Source organism: Camelina sativa, chromosome 16 (genome assembly GCF_030686135.1).
Source record: "Camelina sativa cultivar CO46 ecotype springtype chromosome 16, ASM3068613v1".
Taxonomy (NCBI): Eukaryota; Viridiplantae; Streptophyta; class Magnoliopsida; order Brassicales; family Brassicaceae; genus Camelina; species Camelina sativa.
Window position 1 is genome coordinate 24,070,317 of NC_141895.1, and position 22,845 is coordinate 24,093,161.

Genomic DNA, 22,845 nt, shown 5'->3' on the forward strand with positions numbered 1-22,845 from the left:
TTCTTTTTGGTGGTAATAACAACTCCAAATTGAAAAATTAGAAAATACATATACTATGATTTTTCTTACCTGAAGACATATTTACAATTGGTGTTCACATATTCTTTGGTATATATAGTTTGCTTGGGAAAAGTCACCTTTAATAATATCTTGTGTGGTGGTTTTAGATATGAGATTAGTGTGGAGCTATTCAAATACTAGAAACTAATATAAAAAGTGTGTGAATCACACTGCTACGCCTTTGCACGAATATTTTTGAAACATTTAAATAAGGCTTGCTGTTGCTTGGCCTTTTAAAGATTCATTCAATATTCTTCTGCCATTTGGATACTAAAGAAAGAAAAGGCTTCTCTATTGGATTAGGTTAACCATCGTACTTGTTTCTAAATCTATACAAAGGGACTTTAGATAACTTTTTCAACACCACATGCCACATAGAGACGTGCATAGTTATGCTCCATATATCTATTCTTTTTTTTTTTTTTTTTTTTTTACTTTTTGACGTCAACTCCATCTATTCTTCTTCTTCTCAAGAATTTGATTATTAAAGTGTTGTTAGGAAAAATCAATGTTTCCTTTACAACTACCAACTTTAAATATTAAATTCTGAAACTAGAAAGATGTAACAAATTAAACTATTTCATCAATCTCTCGGTAGGTCCCAAATTTCTCTCTTGAAGACGAAAAACCTAAAGTAAATCTCAATTCACTTCAACAACTACGCCGCCGTCGTGTAGTCATCACTGACTGATTCCGGTAATCTCTTCTCCGGTGAGCTATCTAGTCACTCCTATTTGACTTGATGGATTCTGTTGCCACTGATTCTCGTCAGAACTCCGTCGCTTTGAACTTTCCTCTCGCAACGGAAGATGTAACTCAAACCTTGCATCACTCTTCTCCGCTTCTGACAGCTCCTGTATCTACTCTTTTTGTTCCAACTATTTTAGCATGGGCAAAACCACCTAAGATCATCTCAGAAACTGTGCCTTACCGTCACGAAACTCTAATTCCAATAGAAAGAAGCAAATCTGATCCGGCTTTAGACATCGTTCCTCCAGCGATTAAAGAGGATGGACAACTACGATTTCCATGGGCAGCAAAGATGGACCCTTCCATCCGAAATCTCCATCGGACAACAACACCAACATACATGGAAGATGGCATCCCCAAGGTACACATTCCAAATCATGTCTTGTTGAGAGGGCTTGAGAATCAACAAGAATATGTGATAGGTCAGTTTAATCGTTGCCTTACACCATCTGGAGGTCTCATCAATGCAGTGGCTAATAGAATTTGGGGGAAAAAATGTAAAAAATTTTCACGAAAACTTGGGGAATCCTCTTATTTGTTTCATATTCCGGATGCACCAACTAGAGTCTGGGTTTTACAGCGTGGTGTATGGCACATTGATGATTGCATCATGTTCGTTGCTCCATGGACTTCTGCTGATACATTAGCTCTGCCAGAGATCACATCTGTGCCGGTCTGGGTTACGCTAAAAAAAATCCTTAGTCGTCTTTACTCGCACTGGGGAATCAGTTGGATAGCTTCAGGTTTAGGTGAACCTATGGCTACTGATAAACCTAGGTTGGATCCGTCTCTAATGGGAGTGGCTAAGCTCATAGTTGAAGTTGAGCTAGAAAAAGGATTTCCAGATAGAGTTGTTGTCGAGGACAAAAGAGGCAATGTCTCTATAGTGGATGTGGGGTATTCTTGGCTTCCATCAAAATGTAGTAAATGTGGGTTTGTAGGCCACAAAGAAACTAGATGTCTTCTCCTCTCTCAAGCAGCTGCTGCAGTGCTATGTGCAGGTTCTGTTTCTGCCTGCACTTATGTCTCCCCTACTCACTCAGTTGAAGCTGCACTTGGTGAGACTACAGTCCGCACACCCTCACCAGCCTTTGTGGTTGGGCATACTACTACTACAGTTGAAGCTACTACCATCACCACTGCCTTATGCAACCCCATCCCCATCAACACTGAAGTTGTATTGTCATCTTCTCCAATGGTATCTGTCCCATTTTCAACACCTTGTTCAAGTTCCTTGCAAAATGAGTTTGTGCAGAAAAATATCGTAGGAAGTAATCAACTTGCTGACTTCGATGTTGGAGATTATGGTTATGAGATGGGTGATGAATCTTCTCAACGTACCCGAGGAGGAAGGACAATCAAACCTACCCAGAAACTCCAAGATCAATGGATTACGGTCAGAGGACGAGGCAAGCGTGGTCGTGGTGGCCGTGGTGGTCGAAGATGATCGATCCAGAAAATAGCTAGAAGATTAACTTTCCAGTTCCCACTAGTTCTATCTTTCTCCTTTTAGAATATGTTTCATTGTATAATCTCCCATTGCTTTACTTTCAAAAACTATATGATCTACAAATTATATTCCTGTATTACTTTTTATGCATTTTAATTAAAAGCCTTTTAACAAAAGAAAAAAAATGTAACAAATTGGTTGGTATGGAAAATGATATGCCTTCCTTCTTCTAGTGACGCAAGAAGCTTACGACGATGAGCCGATGGGATTGGTCAGACTCATTCTCATTTTCCTAATCGCTTTTTAAAAAACTTTTCTTTTTCTTTTACCTTTTCTTTCTTTCTTCTGAATCATGAGGTCATGTTTTCTCGTTCGAAATGATAATCATAATAATATCATCAAAATAGACACACCGACGACGACCCACCTTCTTGTACAATCCAGACATATATAACCGAATTTGAACTAAAATGAATGAGTTGATAAGGACCAAATTGTTAAACAAAACAATCAATATTCAAAAGGATATTGATCTTGATGATAAGAACAAAACAAATTATGGTATGGTTTTGGCTCTTATGAGATTCAGGATTGTGATTAAGGAGGTGCATGTGGAACTGGATTTGGCAGCACATGACCTACTTTTGTCATCCAATAGTCTTAATGTCTCATGTTAATAATACATGCAATTAGTTATACAAATTTACAAAACAAATGAGACTTTTAAATTTGTCTTGTAAAGGAAACATATAAATTGATGGGATTTGATGATTTGGATATGAGACTTACTCATGAAGATAATTTAGTTTGACAAATACTATTAACGACTTCTGAAAATGAGATTGGATTCATTGCTTTTGACAAAATAGTTGTCAATATTGTTTGGGATGTTTTCAATAGGAAAACAAGAACGTAGAAGAGAGAGAGAGAGGATAAAAAGGGGTCATGGGGAAGATTAAATCCACAAATATCAATTTTAGGTAATCTATGTCCATTTTTTTCCCCCTTAATATATAATCCACTGAAACAATGACTAGTATTAGTTCAGTAATTGTTTACGGCCAAGTATCGTGTTGCCTGCACAAAGTTAGAAATAATCAGACTAAATTGGTAGGGGCTAAAACTAAACAAATCTTAATACATACTAGTAGAAACATGTCAATTGAATAGTAAAACTTCATATGACATACCGACATTACAACAAACGAAAAAAATGGAAACGCACCCATTGACTTCTTTTACCAGGACAGGAGAGGAAGAATGGAAAGCATTATAAAACGTTGTGAAATTAGTCAAATTGGTAGGAAATCTGGGGACCAAAACTAAATAAAGTATATATATTGTCAAATTTTATTTTGTTTCCTCGTCGTTGCCACTTTCTTCTTCTCCTTCTCCAATTCACAGTTCACAATAAATATTTTCCCAGATCCCCCCCCTACCTTTTCCTCCCACATCTTTTATCCATAAAATTTAGTAGAAAAAAGCTGAAAATTAATTGCAACCTGGCGACTTTGAATTTTCTCTTTTGGTTTCTTTACCCTTGCGTGTGTGTGTCCCTCTCTCTAGTCTGATTCGTGAACACGTTTTCAAATTAATCAGCAACCATGGCTTCTTCTGCTTTTTCCTTCTCCTCTCTTACCCATGCACAAAGAGACTTCATATAATATAAATTTGTTTTCTTACATGATCACTAAAATTACAGTTTCGTAGTTGTTTCTTCAAATCACATTCTTGCTCTGTTTCTCCTCCAGGAAAAAAAAACCCAAACTTTGCTCTGTTCTTACAAAAAAAAAAAAAAAACAAACAAACTTTGCTCTCTTCCTACGATTTTATTCCATTCAGTTTTGCCGCCGTTTTCTTCGACTAAATCTGAGGCCAACGATGGTTGTTGTTGCTACTCCATGTCCGACGATGATCGGAGTGTAAGCAGAATGAACAGAGGCTAGAGTTCCCCCGAGGAAGAAGACGTTATTATGGGTTGCGGAGGATCAAAACTAGATAATCAACAGATTGTGATTCTCTGCAGAGAGCGTAAGGAACATATTAAAGCGGCGTCGTATCATCGCTCTGCTCTCGCCGTCGCTCACCTTACTTACTTCCAGTCTCTCTCCGACGTCGGCGAAGCTATTCAACGTTTCGTCGACGAGGAAGGCTTGTTACTTGCTTCTTCGTCTTCTTCTTCTTTTTCGCCGGATTCTCCAGCTCTTACGTTACCGTCCGACGAAGGGAAGCCGCCGAAGAAATACCAGAAAAAGATCTCTCCTTCTTCAACCACCTCTATTTCTCATTCCATCATCGAAGACGAAGATGATTCGCATTTGCATCTAAGCTCCGGATCCGACTCCGAATCCGAAACAGAAGCTGGATCTAATGATCATCTCCAAATTGATAGCACTCCTGAACAAGAACGGTCAACTCAAACTCAAACATTTCATTCCGGTTATGATCCAACTAGCTATGCTCCACCGGTTTACCCACCCGGTTATCCACCAAGTTACCCACAGGGTTATATGCCCGGTTATCAACCGGGTTATCCACCGGGGTACCCACCGGGTTACCCGAGTTTCAACCCAAACGCAAATCGAGGAATGTATTTTATGAAGAAATCCGCGCCGCAATCTCGACCGTTCATCTTTCAGCCGGAGAATCATCGAGTGGAGAACGCACAGTGGCCGTCGGATTCTGGATTCGGAAACGCTGGAGCGCAACGGAAATCGCCGTCAGCGGCTCCTCCTCCGTCACCGCCAAAGGTTTCAACTTGGGATTTCTTGAACGTATTTGATACATATGACTACAGCAACGGTCGTTCTCGTGCTCCCGGATATTATCCGATGGGAATGACGTCAATCTCAAGCAGTCCTGATTCTAAGGAAGTTAGAGAAAGAGAAGGGATCCCTGAACTGGAAGAAATAACTGGGGAAGAAGTGATCAAGCAAGTATATAGACGTCCCAAGAGAACAGGATTGGAGAAGGTGAAAGAACACAGAGACGAGGACGATTACAACGTTGTTCGTGAGAAGAACAGTATTAACAAAAGAGGTAATGTTGGTGAGGAAACTATGAGGGCAGTGCCGGTGCCAGATAAAGCCACTGAGAGCTCATTCGATTCGGAGACGGTGTCTTCTTTCTCAGGGAGTGATGTAGAATCTGAGTTTCACTATGTTAATGGTGGTGAAGGAAAGAGCAGCAACAGTTCTTCTAATAGTCATGAGACGGCAATGGGGACGAAGATTTCGGTAGAGGAAGAGTACGGGAGGAAGAAAGGAGTGAGCTTTGAGTTGGAGGAAACGACGAGCACTTCCTCTTTTGATGTTGAATCTTCCAAGATAAGTAGTTTATCCAGTTTGTCGTACCATGCCACTAGGGATCTCAGAGAAACTGTGAAGGAGATCAAAAGCGAGTTCGAGGTTGCTTCTTCGTGTGGGAAGGAGGTTGCTGTGTTACTTGAGGTTGGCAAGTTGCCTTATCAGCATAAAAACAATGGCTTTAAAGGTACCCTGTCTTAACTCTTGTATGTTTTGCTGGTCTGATATTCTGATACTCCTTGATGATATAGCTCCTTCCTTTTTGCAAATCTATGTATGAAAACCTATATAATTAAAAATCATGATTCAGAATAAGTCATAGTTACCAGGTAATGCTGATTAACTTAAGTTTAATGGTTATCTGATGACGTGTTTAGACGTGCCTCCGGGAATTGTATAAACTTTGATGTAATGGGAAGTTATATTGACTGAATAGGAATTTCTCCTGTCTGCTAGATTTTCCTGAAATAATTGAATTATGAACAAAAATGTTGGAAACTCTAAATTCTAATATAGTGGGGATTGGGGAAAGCATCTTGTTGTTGTGGTTTAGACTGATTTGATTTGTGTTGAATGAACTATGAACCGTATATTATGTGCACACTGCTTTTTGGATGAGTTCTTGTTGCTGCTTGGTGAAGTTTTAAATGAAATGTTATACTTTGCAGTTATCTTATCCAGGATCATGTATCTGGTAGCACCATCCACACAGTCATCACATTCTCAGCCCATACGTTTAACATCAAGGACACGGAAAATGGCGAAAGCGTACAATGGACAAGATGTTAATGGAGGCTTCAATGGGAACCTCTCATCAACCTTGGAGAAACTGTATGCGTGGGAAAAGAAACTGTATAAGGAAGTTAAGGTATTAATGCTTTTATATATGATGTACAGTAGCTTTGTTTTTCTGAAGCTCTAATGTGACTTTATGTCACTTATAGATTCTTGCCTGTTGTTACATCGTGGTTTGCGTTTGATGGCAGGACGAAGAAAAGTTTCGTGCCGTTTATGAAGAGAAGTGCAGGAGACTAAAAAAAATGGATAGTGATGGAGCAGAAGCTATCAAGATCGAGGCTACTCGGGCAGCCATTAGGAAGCTTATGACCAAAATTGATGTTTGTATAAGATCAGTTGATTCAATTTCCAGCAGAATCCACATACTCAGAGATGAAGAATTGCAGCCACAGTTGACACAGTTAATACACGGGTAAATCATCTTTCTATATTTCGATATCTATGAGCAAATTAAGCTGTCAAACAAAACTGATACTTTTTGTGTGTGTTTGAAGGTTGATAAGAATGTGGAGATCGATGCTTAAGTGCCACCAGAAACAGTTCCAGGCAATCATGGAGAGCAAGGTTCGATCTCTCAAAGCAAACACAACCTTACAAAAAGACTCTGGCTCGAACGCAATTCTTGATCTTGAGATGGAGCTAAGAGAATGGTCTAGCAGCTTCAACAACTGGGTTAACACCCAGAAGTTATACGTCCAGTCCCTAAACGGATGGCTCTCGAGATGCCTTCACTATGAACCCGAGGCAACAGAGGACGGAATCGCTCCTTTCTCTCCTAGTCAGATAGGTGCACCGCCCATTTTTATCATTTGCAAAGATTGGCAAGAAGCAATGGGTAGAATATCTGAAGATAATGTGAGTAATGCTATGCAAAGTTTCGCTTCAAGCCTACACGAGCTATGGGAGAAGCAAGAAGAAGAGCAAAGGGCAAAAGCGCAATTTGAGCAGCGAGATGCGGAGTCAGAGAGAAGTTTGGTTTCGAGAGGTAAGTCAGAGAACGGGATATCGGCTTTGGATGATCTGAAAGTGGATTTGGATTCAATGAGGAAGAAGTTAGTAGAGGAAAGAGGAAAGCGTAAAGAAACTGTTAAGCTTGTGAACAACGAGTCATCTAGTAGCTTGAAAAATGGTTTAGTTCCCATTTTTGGGGCATTGAGAAAATTCACAGCAGAAGTTGTGAAAGCTCATGAAATTGTTAGGCTACAACATCCTCAGACTTCTTCTTGAGCAGAGAGTTTTGAAGTTTTTGTTACTTAACAAATTAGATATACATAGGTTTATTATATAGGAAAACTTTGGTATAGATATGCTGATGCTCATATTCATTTATTGGTTGGTTAGTTTGCTTTGTAACCCGTTTTGAAATGGTGAAGAAGAAATGATCAAGTTTTCTCATTCAATTGAGATTATCTATGAAAATGCGCTGTAAACGATCCTGACTGATATTGGTTACAAATTTACAAGAATACATAAATAAGATTTTGAAATTCACAACAGTATCAAGGATTTAAAAAAGAATATAGTGTCTCATGGTTTGGCATGCTCTCTCTATGTCTATGATAGAGTATTAATACTTTTTCTTTGGCAGCCTATGATACTTCTTTAATGGCTAGACGTTTCACAAGTTAAAAAAAATGTAAAAACTAGAGAAATGTCAAAGATTTCACATGTTTTGTGTTCGAATATTATGGTTCACATCTATATTAACATTTTTGAAGTACATTTTCTCCTTTTAGTTTTGTTTATTTAAAAAGTTATTTACAACATTACCCCTTACAAAATTTTCAAAACTAACATTACTCCAAATTTTGTTTCCTAAATATTTTACATTTTATTTTAATTAAAAAAATAACAACAATCAATATGAGAATAGAAACTATCATATATTTAACCATACATTATGTTGTGTTTTGAAGATATTCAATATCTGAATCCTTCGTAAACAAAGAAAAAACAATTTGATTCCTATTTTTTTTTCCAAAATCTATGAGATTTGATTCTTAACTTAAGAAAAACTTCGATTCACAATTATTTAAATATTAGAATTAACATATATAAACTTAATAAAAATTTACTTATCACTAATATGTAAAATTAAAAAATTCTAAAATACTATATAATGTGGTTATATAGTAGATGAATTATAAAGAGAACATGTTGAAATTAATAAAATATTATTAAATTTGTGTTAATACGAGTTAAATCCTCATTTAATTATTTATCAACACTATTAATATTAGAATATTTGACATAAAATCAAGTTGATTTAACTAAGATTGTATAAAATAATTAAATCATTAGGAAAAATGTGACTTAATCACAGCGTATAATTACTGATTATGTATTTAGATCCCTTATTTTTTGTTATAATAATAAAAAATCAAAATAGAATCTCAAACACTAAACGAAACAAACTAAATATAACAACAAATGGTCATGAAGTGTATTGCGGGTTAAATAATAATATAAATATTTAGCCGCACAACAACTAGAAAATTTAGTTATTCCTCTATTTACAAAATATTCAATATTTAACAAATAGATACAATATAAAATATAAATTATATGCCCGCGGTGTACCGTGAGTTAAAATATAATGTTATGTTCATTACCGGAAGTTTTAATATATATCGGTTGTTATATATCGATAAAATTATGTCTTAAACCACATTAATATATACTCCTCAAAATACAATTATGTTATATATAAGTAGGCTATAAATGTTGCCATAGTGAAGCCAGGGTAGCAACATCATAAGGAAAAGAAGAGAGATCATGGTTAGGCATAACCTATAGGATGTTAATGATAATCCTGGCAAAAGATCAAAGTCAAATCTTCATAAATTTAATTTTGGTCAGTAACTTTTCAAAAGATGCACATTAATTTTGAGTGTTGACTCAGCAGAATTATAATGAGTCAATAAAGTGTATTAATTTTTGACACTGCAGATTATGGAAGTAAATATTGAGAAAATCAATAACCGTTGTGGGTCAAAGAGTCAATGAAAATATTTTACTTGCCAAGTTAAATGAAAACCAATGACGAGGCATTTTCAAATGAAAACACGCCACGTGTAACTATGGCCACTAAGCATCCAGAGATTTTGTAAATTTCTATAATCCATAGCGCTAATATATAAATCAGTGAGTGCAGTGCAGGAGGCATAATCAAATCCTATTCCTCCTCTCCTCTCTCTGATAAAGAAGAAGAAGAAGAAGAAGAAGAAGAAGAAGAACATAAGAATACACTTCGTCGTCGTACAGAGATAATAATGGCGATTAAGGGTTTAGCGTGGTTTTCGATCCTTGTGTTGTCTTTGTTCGCTTCTTCTATCAGAAGCGAACAGACGAAGGAGTTCGTCTTGACTCTCGATCACTCTAACTTCACCGATACCATCAACAAGCACGATTTCATCGTCGTCGAGTTCTACGCCCCTTGGTAAGTCCTCAATTACTCTCTCTCTCTCTCTATTTCTCTTGTGTTTCAATCTCAATCGTGAGGTCCATCTCTGTCCTCGTGATTTTTTTTGTGGCTCTCTTGCTGTTGTTGTCTAGTATTTGATTTTGAACGGTGAAGCTGATTGATTTTGATTGGTGTTGTTTTGGATTCACTTTAGAATACAATACTTGTTTAGAATAATAATTTGTGATAATTATGCTTTGATTTATTTTCGTCTGTAATTGATGCGTCTATAAGCTATTAGGATTTTTAATTATCTTCGTTTCATTTGAGTAACTTGATGTGTATTGCTTTGTATTCAGGTGTGGTCACTGTCAGAAGCTTGCTCCTGAGGTGAGAAATTTGGCTTTCAATCACTTAACTACATGAGGATTTTTAATTATTTATTGAGAAACCAGTTTTATATGGGCTAACTAAGATGGGTGTGATATGTGTGATTGCTTACAGTATGAGAAGGCTGCATCAGAGTTGAGCAGTCATAACCCTCCCCTAGCTCTTGCCAAGATTGATGCCAGTGAGGATTCCAACAAAGGAATCGCTAACGAGTACAAGATTCAGGGTTTCCCCACTATCAAGATTCTGAGAAATGGTGGGAAAACTATTCAAGATTACAATGGACCTCGTGAAGCCGACGGTATTGTCACTTATATCAAGAAGCAAAGTGGCCCTGCTTCTGTTGAAATCAAGTCAGCTGATGTTGCAGCTGAGGTTGTTGGTGATAAGAATGTTGTTGCTGTAAGTACTGCCTCTTATATATCCTCTTTTTTTCTTGATTTTATTTTCAGTCCACGAGTTCTGCAACCAACCATTATAATGTCTATCTCTGTTGTCTTAGGTTGGAGTGTTCCCTAAATTATCCGGCGACGAGTTCGATTCTTTCATGGCCCTTGCTGAGAAATTGCGTGCTGACTATGATTTCGCACACACTTTGGATGCCAAGCATCTTCCTCGTGGAGATTCTTCTGTGCAAGGACCTGTCGTCAGGCTATTCAAGCCTTTTGATGAACTCTTTGTTGATTCCAAGGTACATAGGAACCCTTTTTCATTTTTTACATATTACATCACTGAGTAGTCATGGTTTACGCAGTAATGTTACAGATTACTTATTTGATTGACGAATCATGAATTCAGGATTTCAATGGGGAAGCTCTAGAGAAATTCGTCAAAGAATCGAGCATTCCACTTGTCACCGTCTTTGACAGTGATCCCAACAACCACCCATATGTTGCCAAATTCTTTGAAAGCCCTGCCACTAAGGTATCATTTGTGAATTTATTTACATAAATGGATATTTTAGTTATGCCTTTCATTTTTACTTGACAAGTATTTTAGAGTCATTGAAAATGGTAGTTTAGTAATTAGTATGTGCGTGAAGGTTTAAAGCTTTTAGAATTTAGATAGTGTAAACTGTAGCAAAGGCTCTGATAGCAGAACGCGTTAATTAAATTTGGTAACTGGATCATAATTCTCTTGATAATTGTTGAGTTCCCCTTTTGATGTCGATATGAGTTTATTGAAAGCATTTGTTCTGTTCTGTTTTCTTTTTGTTTTTTCATTTGTTTCCAGTCTTCTATGACATTCTGGTTTTTATGGATAGTAATATTTTGAATATCAGGCAATGATGTTCGTTAACTTCACCGGGGCAACAGCTGAATCTCTAAAATCAAAGTACCGTGAAGTTGCTACATCCAACAAAGGTCAAGATCTTGCCTTCCTTGTTGGTGATGCTGAGAGCAGCCAAGGCGCTTTCCAGGTTACTATAGAACTTCGTCTCTCACAGTCATTTTCTCCTGTCAGTGTTAACACATCTCTAAACAATTTATTTGCATGTATCTGTGAAACAGTACTTTGGACTTGAAGAAAGCCAAGTTCCACTCATCATCATCCAAACTCCTGATAGCAAGAAGTATTTGAAAGCAAATGTTGAGGTTGACCAGATTGAATCATGGATCAAGGACTTTAAGGTTTCATTCTCTTTTGCAGACTATCACACTAGCTTTATGTAATAAAAAGTACGTATAGAATCAGTATAACTTAACCAAAGAATATGTTTTCTTCAGGACGGAAAAGTTGCCGCCCACAAAAAATCTCAACCTATTCCAGCTGAGAACAACGAACCAGTGAAGGTTGTTGTAGCCGAGAGCCTTGACGACATAGTTTTCAAGTCTGGAAAGAATGGTGAGTACATTTTTGAAAACTCTAGTGATCGTTTCAATATTTGTGCAAAACCAAGACTGATAAACATCAATTCATGTATCAGTTTTGATTGAATTCTACGCACCGTGGTGTGGACATTGCCAAAAACTTGCTCCAATCTTGGACGAAGTGGCTTTGTCATTCCAGAACGACCCAAGTGTTATCATAGCAAAGCTAGTAAGTTCTTTTAATTGTTTACATGTAAATCAATCACTTGATAGTTCTACTGGAGTGACTAAACCGTTTGTGTGTGCGTACAGGACGCAACTGCAAATGATATCTCAAGTGATACCTTTGATGTGAAAGGGTTCCCGACCATCTACTTCAGATCAGCAAGCGGAAACGTTATAGTGTACGAAGGAGACAGGACAAAGGAAGACTTCATAAACTTCGTTAAGAAGAACAGTGAGAAGAAGGCAGCTTCTCATGGGGAAGAGTCTACCAAGACTGAGGAACCAAAGAAGACTACCGAGGAAGCAGCTGCAAAGGACGAACTGTAGAAGTCTTGAGTTTTTTTTTTGAAGTAGGAGCATTTCTCTTCTTCTCCTCCCTATCCATCAGAATCTTCTTTTTTCTTTTATAGTTTCTTCTTTTTTGGCTATCTTGTTCGAAACCCAAATTCTCTGCCGTTAATAAAAAAGTTCCGATCAGAGGAACCTCCTAATAATAATCATCTTATCTGTTTGATCAAAGGGTTTGGTATATGGTTCCTTGTGGACTATTTAGTAAGTCATCCTAATATCATCATGACTCTCGAAGTCATGTGCGGTGGCAATACCAAACCAAAAACGACATAGGGCTAACATTTTCATCATATCTATGAGATAGAAGTCACATATGCTGCCTGCGCCTGCATCTCAGTTGTTGTAGCAGCTACTTACTACTGACGTTTTTAATGGTTGTGTAGTGGATGCAATCTATGTTGCATAGAAACGGAAACGGAAACGCGGAAATGAAACGTTTCGGAAACGGGAAACGGGTTTTTTTGAAAAATAGGTAATGGAAACGTATATATATATATATAATATCTATATATATATAATATAGATATAATAAATCCTTAAACATAAAAATCTTAATAAAAAAAAATTTTGAAACAACACAAATTCAAAACATAAATATTAAATAGTTTAATTAAAAACTGTAACATATTATTGTAGAGTTGATCATAGACTGTTTGTGTTGAAATTATATTATTTATTGCAGAGTTGATCATAGACAGGTAACATATTATTTAAGAGTTGAAATTATATTATTTATTTATTAAATTTCAAAATTATAAAAAAGAGTTTCCTTCGCGTTTCCAAAACGGAAACAGAGTTTCCAACGTGTTTCCAAAACAGAAATGGAGTTTCCATCGTGTTTCCAAACTGGGATTTTTAGGAAACGTGTTTCTGTGGCTTGTTTCCGAGTTTCCGTTTCCGAAACGTTTCGAAAACGGGAAACACACCTCAAAAAGAGTTTCCATGCAACATAGGATGCAATTGACCATATAAATATGTAATTTTCCCCCATAATAAAAACATACATTTCACGTGATTTGAATTGGATTGATGATATAACATCACTAATACTAAAAGCTACTTCCTCCGTTTCATAATATAGGATGTTTTCGAGGTTTTTGCTTTTTTCATAATATAAGATGTTTTCAATTTTTGAGATAACTTTTAGACTATTTTTATATTTTTTTATAATTTATTTTATGCAGTGTTGTTTCTGATTGGTTAAACTTTTTAAAAGTAAACATTTCTTATTATGTGTGCTTTGGCTAAAACATCTTATATTTTGAAACAGATGGAGTAAATTATAAGACGTGATTCTATAATGGATTTATATCTTATCGAGCACCTTTAATCATGGAATATAATATTATCTAGATTTTTACATACTAAATTCCTTTTTCTTGCGGTCATACTAAACAATTAACATTGTACGGCTTCAAAATGTTACTTTCGATTTTAATACTGTGTTAAGTTAAGAGTTTTTCTCCTTTTCCACATTATATTCAACTAAACCTCGAGATTTTGTATGACGTCGCTGAGATACGATGTGCTTAAATATAATGTTACAATTTCGCTGCAATTTTAAACTGAAATCACATGACAAATGATCGCAATATATGAACAATTGACGATAAAGAATCAAATGTATTTTTAATCAGAATGATTAGAAGAAGAAAAAAAACGACAAAAAATATGTACTCGTCCATTTGACACCAATCAAATAGTAAAGTAACAATATACTTTAGCTTTGGTGGTTCCATAAAGTGATAGCCTGATTTCACGTGGTTTCGTGGACCCAACGGCTCCTGTTAATAATACCACACAAAAAAAATTATTTATACAATACCATGTAAAAGCTAATCAATACCATGTCCTTTATTAGCTTTGTTTTAAATAAGTACTATGTGTTTCATGCTTTCTATGTATATACACTTTTATAATCATGAATTTGATATAGGTACATGTATATATTTTATAACCATGTTTGATAGAAAAAAAATTGTGCTTTCTATGTGTATATCAATAACATAGATTTTTAAAATAACAGTAGTAAAAAAGGGATGGATTTGGTATTAAGTCTTATTTTTTCATTTGCATGTGTAAAAATCATAAAACATGTATTTTCGTTATAATAAAAGTTGAAACCATTGTCCCCACAATCCATGATCATGAAACTTTTCATTATTTCGTGAATCACGAAGAAAAATAAAATACAATTTGCCAATTGCCATAGTCTTGTGTATTGGTTTGGCAATCAAATGGAAAGCCCTTGCGTCCACTTGGCTGGCTAGTGGCTACTTGGCTTCACATTGTTTCCTTATAAAAATGTCACTAATTAAGAATGTTGAAACCACACTCGAGAACTTAAACTCTTCTTTCGTAATTAACTTCTCTAACCACGAAAACAATGACCAACCACCTTCAAGATCCCTTAACCACTGACCCTAAACCGGTTTTAATCAAAGAAGAAGACGAGAAAATGGTGAGTTTGCAAGCGGAAAGCATCGTGAACACCGTGGCTTTCCCTATGGTTCTCAAAGCAGCCTTGGAGCTTGGTGTCATCGACACAATCGTTGCTGCAGGAATAGGCGCATGGCTCTCACCATCTGAGATAGTGGTTAGTCTCCCAACCAAACCCACCAACCCGGAGGCACCGGTGTTTCTGGACCGGATGCTACGATTACTCGTCAGCCACTCGATCTTGAAGTGTCGTCTGGTTGAAGCCAGAGAAAATGGTCGAACCGGAAAGATCAAGAGAGAATATGCAACCGAACCGGTTTGCAAGTATTTCTTGAAAGATAGTGACGGCTCTGGTTCTCTCTTGTCTCTGTTCTTAATGTTCCATAGCCAAGTGTTTTTCAAGACTTGGTAAGTGATCATGCAAGTACATTCGAGTTGGTTGCCAATTACATTAAACCAGTTCATTAATAACCAACGTACACAAAAATAATATTCTCTATATATAAACCTATATATATCATAAATGAACAATTGAAGATTTTTGTCTTCACAGGACAAATCTTAAAGATGTGGTACTAGAAGGAAGCGATGCATTCAGCTCTGCCCACGGCATGAGAATTTTTGAATACATTAATTCCGATGAACAATTCGCTGAGATGTTTAATCGCGCCATGTCGGAACCTTCAACCATGATCATGAAGAAGGTTCTAGAAGTATACAGAGGATTTGAAGATGTTAACACTTTGGTGGATGTTGGTGGAGGAAATGGCACCATTTCAGGTCTTGTCACTTCCAAGTACCCTCATATTAAAGGTGTTAATTTCGACTTAGCTCAGGTTTTAACCCAGGCTCCTTTTTATCCAGGTACACACTATTTAATACTATTCTTTGTTAAACAACTTCTTAATATATATATATATATATATATATACATTTGATCAGATTTATATTGAATTGCTAGTTTTTAATAACTACACCTCTTAATTAAACATTGTGTATTGTTTAATTATACTAATGATAGGAGTCCAGCATGTCTCCGGAGACATGTTTATAGAAGTTCCAAAGGGAGATGCCATCTTTATGAAAGTAAGTTTACAAATATATTTGAAGAGATAAACTTTATATTTTATTTATTTTGCTAGAAGGCTTGATATATAAATTTATATATTTAATGTTAATATGTTATTATCTAAGAAAATCATTTATTCGAACTAAAATGGTTACAATGACTGACAGTGGATACTACATGACTGGACGGACGAGCATTGTATAAAGATTCTGAAAAATTGTTGGAAGAGTCTACCAGAAAAAGGGAAAGTGATAATGGTAGAGATGATTACACCAACAGAACCAAAGAGTGGTGACTTTTCCTCTAACACTGTGTTTGCCATGGACTTGTTGATGTTAACACAGTGCTCAGGTGGTAAAGAGAGATCTCTTTCACAGTTCGAGAGTTTAGCATTTGCGTCAGGTTTTGTTCGATGTGACATCATTTGCCTTGCCTATTCATATTCTGTTATCGAACTCCACAAATAAGATCTTGGAATTTACCAAAATAATACAATATTCACTGGTTTGGTTTATGTGAGAAATTATGGGGGCTACAAGCCTACAACTCTTCTACTCTTACATATGTAAAATGAAAAAGTTACGTACGAGGAGTTTGTTTGTTTTTTTTTTTTAATTTTGGTAATGGTTTTTATTGTAATACAATGTTATATGGTGCTGGCTTGGGGGGGGGGGGGGGGGGGGGTCCTTTTGCTTTTATGAAAGTGTGTTTTGCATTATGTTTATGATCGCGGGTTTAACAGTCCGACCGGAACGGTCCGGATTTTCAAACGTTGAGTTGATTACACATTCGCAATACTATTAAATCAGCATATATATATATATATTGAAAAATGAATATGGACATTGTTATCCTAAGGGTAACCGTGGAAAATGAATATGGAGCTTTGCGTCATCGACACCGTGGAAAGGTACCAAAAGGGTAAATTACCGTGGGTTATGTATGCAGCCTTGAGCTTTAGTTTGGTTGGTAATATATGGTTTAGTGTACATACAATCCATTCCGGTTAAGCTTTTGTTCAACCCGAATGGTTCAGTTTGAAACACCAAACCGAACCAATAACCCTAAACAAATAATTAAACACAATATAATAGTAACACTAAACAAATAGAAAAGCTTTGGATTTCGTTTCTTGTGTGTAGGTATGATGAGAACTTGTTAAGCTCGACCTGATGAGTATACTCTTCCATTGGTTATGAAGGTTTGTTCTAACAATGGGCAGGTTCGTACTGGTTCATGGAATCATGGGTTGGTCCTGAGAATTGTGTTTGACACAGATGTTGTTGTGGCTAATTCTAAGGATTGTTTTTTTAGTGCACGTAAGGGGTTTGGTGAAATGCCTAAGAGAAAATGAGGTTTCTTGGACAGCTTTAATTGTAGCGTTATGTGAAATCTGGGGAGTTAGAGGAAACGAAGAGGATGTTTTTGATCAATGCATTAACAAATTTTTCTAGGATCATATTTATAACCGAAAAAGTCATGGTGCACATAAACCGACAAACCAATCAAAGCCCAGCCCGAAGCAGATTAGTTATATAACTAACTTATATGAAAGTGCTCTCAACCCTTGCTGGGAAAATAAGCCGTCGCCGTTTTCATCTTCTCCATGGCCAGTTCTAGCAAGGAATCGTCCGCCAAAGTTATTTTATTTGGTTTGTTTTGCATGGCTCTGAGCTCTTCTTATCTTATGTTTTATACTGTGCTGTTCACTTACTTGTCTGTTGATTTTAACTTTATTTTTTTGCTGCTCTTCTCTTAGGTAAGCGAAAGCCCGAAGATGATTTGGAGACCAAACCGTTTCCTAAGAAACATAAGGAAACATCCAAAGTGAAGGTAACCTAAGATTGTCGGATTCCTCTTGTTCTTTCTTTTACTACAATTTTGCTTTACACTGTGTTGTTCGAATGGCTACTCGTAACAGGAGACAACGGAAGGCTTTGCTTGTAGTCTTGAGCAGAAGCCTGGTCAGAATAATTTAATCTCAGTAAAGGTATACACTTTACAAAAATATATATATTGCATTCTTTGTTATATAGTCTGCATATATTGTACGGTAAAGCATCCTGTTCTTACTACCTCCAAAATATGTCAGGCTCAGACATTTAATAACACAACTTTCGCCACAAATTAGATTTGTTATGCAATATTAAGTCCTTTGTTTTTTCTCTTTAGAGTCGTGCTAACTCACTTGGCTGTTATATTCAGGCCGTTCCCGTAACACAAAAGACGCTCTTTGTCGCCGGTCTCTCTAGGCAAACAAACATATCAGATATGTAAGCAAATCACCTTAAACTTCCACTCTCCTTCTCGGAGCAAGTTTTTCAATGACTGATATTTTACCCTCCACTTTTTACAGCATCGATTTCTTCAAAGATGTTGGACAAGTTGTTCATGTTCGACTTTGTGTAAATGACCACGGTGAACATGCGCACTCTGCCTTTGTTGAGTTTGCTTCTGAATCAATTATTCAACTATTCAATTTGAAATTAACCCTTATTGCGTATTAAATCAATCTTTTATACGCTAGGCACTGGAAACGAAGAACGGTGAATATTTGCACAGTTGCAAGATTTTTATTGGAGTGGTTGAGACATCTACATACCATCCACCCAAGTAAAATGATCTTCCATGTTACGGAGATTTGTTTCTGTAACACTCGTTGTAACTTATTGCTAGAGTTTTGATGCCACTACAGAAGACTAACGCTTTTATTTTGTTTTTTTTTGTTAATTAGGTTTTGCCTAGATCACAAGGTTTGGTAAGGGATCTAACTCTTTGCATCTTGAGTTTGTTATCAAGAAGAGCTCATTAGGTGTACTTTTTGGTATACATGGAGTGATCACCACTAAGGTTTTCGATATATCAGGAACGTAGACTCCCTTCAACTAGAAAAAGAAAAAGAAGAAGATGAGACACCTTCTGATTTTGTTGTTGAGGTGCCCTGTTCTTATTATCTGCTTCAGATGAGGCTACTTTTTTTTTGGTTATGCAGTTTAAGTAAGTCCTTCTCTCCTTTGAGTCGTGCTAACACTTGGCTGTTAAATTCAGGAATTACTCGTTATTGCCAATCTCTCTCCCCACACTAAAATATCACACATGTAAGCCGCACCTTACATTTCCACTTTTCGTTCTCTGGAGCAAGTTTTCCTTCACTGATATTTTAACCTCCACTTTCGCAGCCGAAATTTCTTCCATCATGTTGCAAAGAGTTGTTAGTGTTCGACTTGTTGTAAACGGCGAGGGTAAGAATGTGGGCTATGGCTTTGTTGAGTTTGCTTCTGCTCACCATGCAAACACGGTGAGAGTAGTTTTGTTTTGTTTTGTTTTGTAGTAATGATGAAAAAAAAGTATTCAAATAATTCGAAAAGTAGTCTCTTTACTTATTTATTATGAAAATGTATACATAACTAGTTATTTGAAAGTACAATACCTGATTCAATCTTTTGTGCTGTAGGCTCTGGAACTTAAGAATGGTGAATATTTGCATGATCACAAGATTTTGTTGATGAAGGGACATTATCAAACTCCTGCTTTTGTTGAGGTACCTGTCCTTCTTATCTTCTAAATAATGTCCTCCGGCTGTTGCCAAAAAATGTCTTTCCTAGAGTGGATCTTTTTTTGTTTTTCTGCAATTTTTAAAGTCCTTTTCTCCTAAAGAGTCTTGCTAACTCAATTGGCTGTTATATTCAGGAAGCTGCCATAACTAAAACGCTCTTTATTTCCAACCTCTCTAAAACCATTAAGATATCAGATATGTAAGTAGCATCTTAAATTTCCACTTTCGTTCTCGGAGCAAGTTTTTCATGACTAATAATAATTAATCCTCCGTATTGACAGCATCAATTTCTTCAAAGTTGTTGGAGAAGTTGCTCATGTTCGACTTATTGCAAACAGCCAGGGGCAGGAGCCTAGGCCCTGGGGTTTTGTTGAGTTCGCTTCTGCCACCGAAGTAGAGAAGGTGAGAGTGTCGTTCTGTAGTAGTGATGATGAGAAAATCATTTTAGTAGTATTCAGTTGAAAAGTAGTGTATACAAGTGGTCATTTGAAAGTAGAGAAGGTGGGAGAGTGTCGTTCTGTAGAACTGATGAAAATAACATTTTAGTAGTCAGTTGAAAAGTAGTGTATAATTGGTGATGAAACATATATACAAGTGGTCATCTGAAAGTACGATTGCTGATTAAATCTTTTATACTGTAGGCGCTGGTAAAGAACGGTGAATATTTGCACGGACGCAAGATGTGTCTTGAGGCGGCTAAGACAGTTCCACTCAGTCCACCCAAGTAAATTGATTTGGTTCTGTAACACTGGTTGTAACTTATTGCTGGAGCTTTGATGCCACTACAGAAGACTTAACGCTTTTTGTTTTGTTAATTAGGTTTTGCCTAGATCACAAGGTTTGGTAAGGGATTTAACTATCTGCACCTGGAGTTTGTTCATTGGGTGAAGTTTTTGGGATACATGGAGTGATCACCAAGGTTTTCGATATTCCCAAGGTACGAAGACTACCTTCGACAAGAAAGCCTTCTGATGGGAGAAGATGAGGCAGTGAAAGGACTTTATGAAACTCCCAATTTTCTTGAGGTACCGTACCTGTTTTGACTCTCTTCAAAATATGTCAGGCTAAGAAGAAACGCGTAGCGTTTAATAACAGGTTTTTTTTTGCCACCACAAAATCGAAAGATGACTTATTCTGGGGATGAGGCTACTTTTTTGTTGTTATTGCACTTTTTAAGTCGTCCTTGTATTCTTAGAGTCGTGCTAACACATTTGGGTGTTAAATTCAGGAAGTTGCTGCAAGGAAAAAGACACTATTTCTTGCCAATCTCCCTTACGACTGTCAGATAATACCAACTATGTAAGTAGCACTTTTTTTTTTAATTTCCTCTTCTCTGTTTGGAGCAAGTTTCTAATGACTCATATTCTTTTACCCTCCATTTTTACAGCATCAGTTACTTCAGACATGTTGGAGAAATTGTTCATGTTCGAATTATGGTAGACAACATGGGCGAGCATTTGGGCTGTGGCTATGTTGAGTTTGCTTCTTCTAACGAAGCAGAGAAGGTGAGAGTAGTGTATACTTGCGATGAAGTAGAAGTAGTGTATATTTGAAAGTAGGATTTCTGATTTAACATTTTCTATGCGGTAGGCGCTGCTGCAAAAGAAGAAATATTTGGGATACATGAACATTTTTGTTGACGTGGCTGAGATAGCTCCTCCATACCCTGTCGGACCCAAGTAAAGTGATTTTTCCATATAAAGATTTGTTTTGAAATGTCATTAACAGAAGATTAACGCTATTATCTTTGTTAATTATTAGGTACAACCTTGCAAAGAAGCTTTGGTAAGGGATTTAACTATTTTGCCTTTTGTGTTTTGTTATCAAGAGCTATCCCATTGGGTGAATGGGGAGAGATGATCACTAGGGTTTTTTTGATATATTCCAGTTACGACGACAACCTTCGACGAGGAATAATGATGACCAAACCGAATCTGAAGAAACAGGAACTTGGACAAGGAATAATGAAGACCAAACAGAATCTGAAGAAACAGGAGGTTCCTATGAAGGTGATGGGTTTGTTCTGCGGTAAGAAGATTACCTTCTCTGACGACGATGATGAGAAACCGAACACGGACCCCGCCTTGCATGACAATGTGTTTAAGCCGCATAATTAATTAATTGCCTTCTGGTTCCCTATATTCAATACAGACAGGAAGTTTTTCTTTCACCTAATTAAAATGAATAATCAGGTTTACCGTTTACATAATCAGGCTTATATTTTACGAGTATTGGACATTTGACTATTTGGCTAAAATAATAAAATGTTTATGAGAAAACAGCAAATAACAAATACATACACTTTTTGTTATTACTATACTTTTACAGTATGAAATGACATTTTGCCCTTAAATTTATTAAACTATCTCTAACTTTCTCTCTCTACATCTATCATTTTCTTTCTTCCTATTCTCTTATACTTTATTTTTTTAAACTTTATTTTTTTTTCTCAATCAAACAATAAATATTATTCTTTCCCATTTGTCTTTTTGCTTTTTCATTTTTTTTTGGACATTTTTAAGAAGATACTTAAATTTTTAAGAAATTTGAAAATTACATTCAATATTATAGTTATTTGAAAACTACACATTTTGAAATAAAAATGGACAGATATACCCTTTTTATTAAAAATTATTTTAACAATTAAAAAATGAACTAAATTTAAAATTTTAAAGTAATTCAAATTTTAAAATAAATTACTTTTTAAAAATTTAAATTCGAAATAACTTATTAATAAATATAAATTATAATAAAAATGTATTTGTTGTGTTTTAAATAATGATTACATAAATCAAATTTTTATCTTAAAATTTTGAATAAAGAAAAAGAATTAAAATATTTTTGTTGAATTTAAAAATAAATAATTCATGATTATACAATTTCTAATATATATATATATATATATATATATATATATAATATCAATGTTTCAGACTTACTAGGCTGGTACCTGCGCTACGCCGCGGGTTGTTTTAGATTATTTTTTATTTATTAATTTTATTTTGTATTTTTTGGAATACTATTTGTTTTTTATATTGTTTGGAATTAAATATATCATAATTAATAAAGTTTTTTGTAGTGGTTAATAATAATTTTTTTGTATTCTTATTTATATAATTTGTTTTAGGTTTCAAAGTAAAAATTGAAGAAAAAAAATTAGAGTTAAACAAATTGTGGTTACTATAATTTTTGTTACACATTGGTACGTGAGTCCGCATAAATGGTTTTTAGAAAAATT

At 35.8% G+C, this 22,845-nt stretch overlaps 4 protein-coding genes and 1 pseudogene across 6 annotated transcripts; all 5 read left to right on the top strand.

The window, feature by feature from the left end:
* The first annotated feature begins 802 nt into the window (after window positions 1-802).
* Window positions 803-2,257, top strand: LOC147925904 (uncharacterized). Its single transcript, XM_087492806.1, has one exon. The coding sequence runs from the start codon at window positions 803-805 to the stop codon at window positions 2,255-2,257; it is 1,455 nt and encodes a 484-aa protein (XP_087348932.1).
* Window positions 2,258-3,454: 1,197 nt separating this feature from the next.
* On the top strand, window positions 3,455-7,782 carry LOC104751646 (uncharacterized). Of its 2 annotated transcripts, none has more exons than XM_010473642.2 (4): window positions 3,455-5,752; window positions 6,234-6,433; window positions 6,552-6,775; window positions 6,858-7,782. In XM_010473642.2, exons 1-4 carry the CDS (start codon window positions 4,234-4,236, stop codon window positions 7,588-7,590), a joined length of 2,676 nt encoding a protein of 891 aa, XP_010471944.2. In that variant the 5' UTR covers window positions 3,455-4,233; the 3' UTR covers window positions 7,591-7,782. The 2 variants fall into 2 exon arrangements, 1 of the variants encoding a protein (XP_010471944.2); XR_015583994.1 differs by having other exon boundaries at window positions 3,563-5,752; window positions 6,247-6,433.
* A 1,523-nt stretch (window positions 7,783-9,305) lies between these two features.
* Window positions 9,306-12,686, top strand: LOC109129583 (protein disulfide isomerase-like 1-2). The gene is made up of 10 exons (XM_019238010.2): window positions 9,306-9,802; window positions 10,126-10,156; window positions 10,271-10,558; window positions 10,659-10,847; window positions 10,955-11,080; window positions 11,439-11,576; window positions 11,668-11,787; window positions 11,884-12,001; window positions 12,084-12,196; window positions 12,280-12,686. The coding sequence occupies exons 1-10, from the start codon at window positions 9,636-9,638 to the stop codon at window positions 12,517-12,519; spliced, it is 1,530 nt and encodes a 509-aa protein (XP_019093555.2). The 5' UTR covers window positions 9,306-9,635; the 3' UTR covers window positions 12,520-12,686.
* Window positions 12,687-14,734: 2,048 nt separating this feature from the next.
* Window positions 14,735-16,769, top strand: LOC104751650 (indole glucosinolate O-methyltransferase 4). The gene is made up of 4 exons (XM_010473644.3): window positions 14,735-15,390; window positions 15,536-15,846; window positions 16,004-16,068; window positions 16,219-16,769. Exons 1-4 carry the CDS (start codon window positions 14,930-14,932, stop codon window positions 16,516-16,518), a joined length of 1,137 nt encoding a protein of 378 aa, XP_010471946.1. The 5' UTR covers window positions 14,735-14,929; the 3' UTR covers window positions 16,519-16,769.
* A 250-nt stretch (window positions 16,770-17,019) lies between these two features.
* LOC104751649 (polyadenylate-binding protein 5-like) lies at window positions 17,020-21,809 on the top strand (annotated as a pseudogene). The gene is made up of 19 exons (XR_015585347.1): window positions 17,020-17,703; window positions 17,811-17,884; window positions 17,973-18,041; window positions 18,257-18,324; window positions 18,408-18,664; window positions 18,956-18,987; window positions 19,100-19,149; window positions 19,231-19,349; window positions 19,506-19,592; window positions 19,742-19,806; window positions 19,889-20,009; window positions 20,249-20,331; window positions 20,427-20,450; window positions 20,545-20,632; window positions 20,836-20,906; window positions 20,995-21,112; window positions 21,198-21,286; window positions 21,369-21,392; window positions 21,496-21,809. The product of XR_015585347.1 is annotated as a polyadenylate-binding protein 5-like (transcript).
* Window positions 21,810-22,845: the final 1,036 nt, after the last annotated feature.

Excerpts from the sequence above, each read along its gene's own strand:
- LOC147925904 (XM_087492806.1), top strand. The coding sequence starts at position 803 with ATGGATTCTGTTGCCACTGATTCTCGTCAGAACTCCGTCGCTTTGAAC.
- LOC104751646 (XM_010473642.2), top strand. The coding sequence starts at position 4,234 with ATGGGTTGCGGAGGATCAAAACTAGATAATCAACAGATTGTGATTCTC. Across the intron at positions 5,753-6,233 it reads TAAAAACAATGGCTTTAAAG|TTATCTTATCCAGGATCATG; the intron begins GTACCCTGTCTT and ends TATACTTTGCAG. Across the intron at positions 6,434-6,551 it reads AACTGTATAAGGAAGTTAAG|GACGAAGAAAAGTTTCGTGC; the intron begins GTATTAATGCTT and ends GTTTGATGGCAG.
- LOC109129583 (XM_019238010.2), top strand. The coding sequence starts at position 9,636 with ATGGCGATTAAGGGTTTAGCGTGGTTTTCGATCCTTGTGTTGTCTTTG. Across the intron at positions 10,157-10,270 it reads GTCAGAAGCTTGCTCCTGAG|TATGAGAAGGCTGCATCAGA; the intron begins GTGAGAAATTTG and ends GATTGCTTACAG. Across the intron at positions 11,788-11,883 it reads CATGGATCAAGGACTTTAAG|GACGGAAAAGTTGCCGCCCA; the intron begins GTTTCATTCTCT and ends TGTTTTCTTCAG.
- LOC104751650 (XM_010473644.3), top strand. The coding sequence starts at position 14,930 with ATGACCAACCACCTTCAAGATCCCTTAACCACTGACCCTAAACCGGTT. Across the intron at positions 15,847-16,003 it reads CCAGGCTCCTTTTTATCCAG|GAGTCCAGCATGTCTCCGGA; the intron begins GTACACACTATT and ends TACTAATGATAG. Across the intron at positions 16,069-16,218 it reads GAGATGCCATCTTTATGAAA|TGGATACTACATGACTGGAC; the intron begins GTAAGTTTACAA and ends AATGACTGACAG.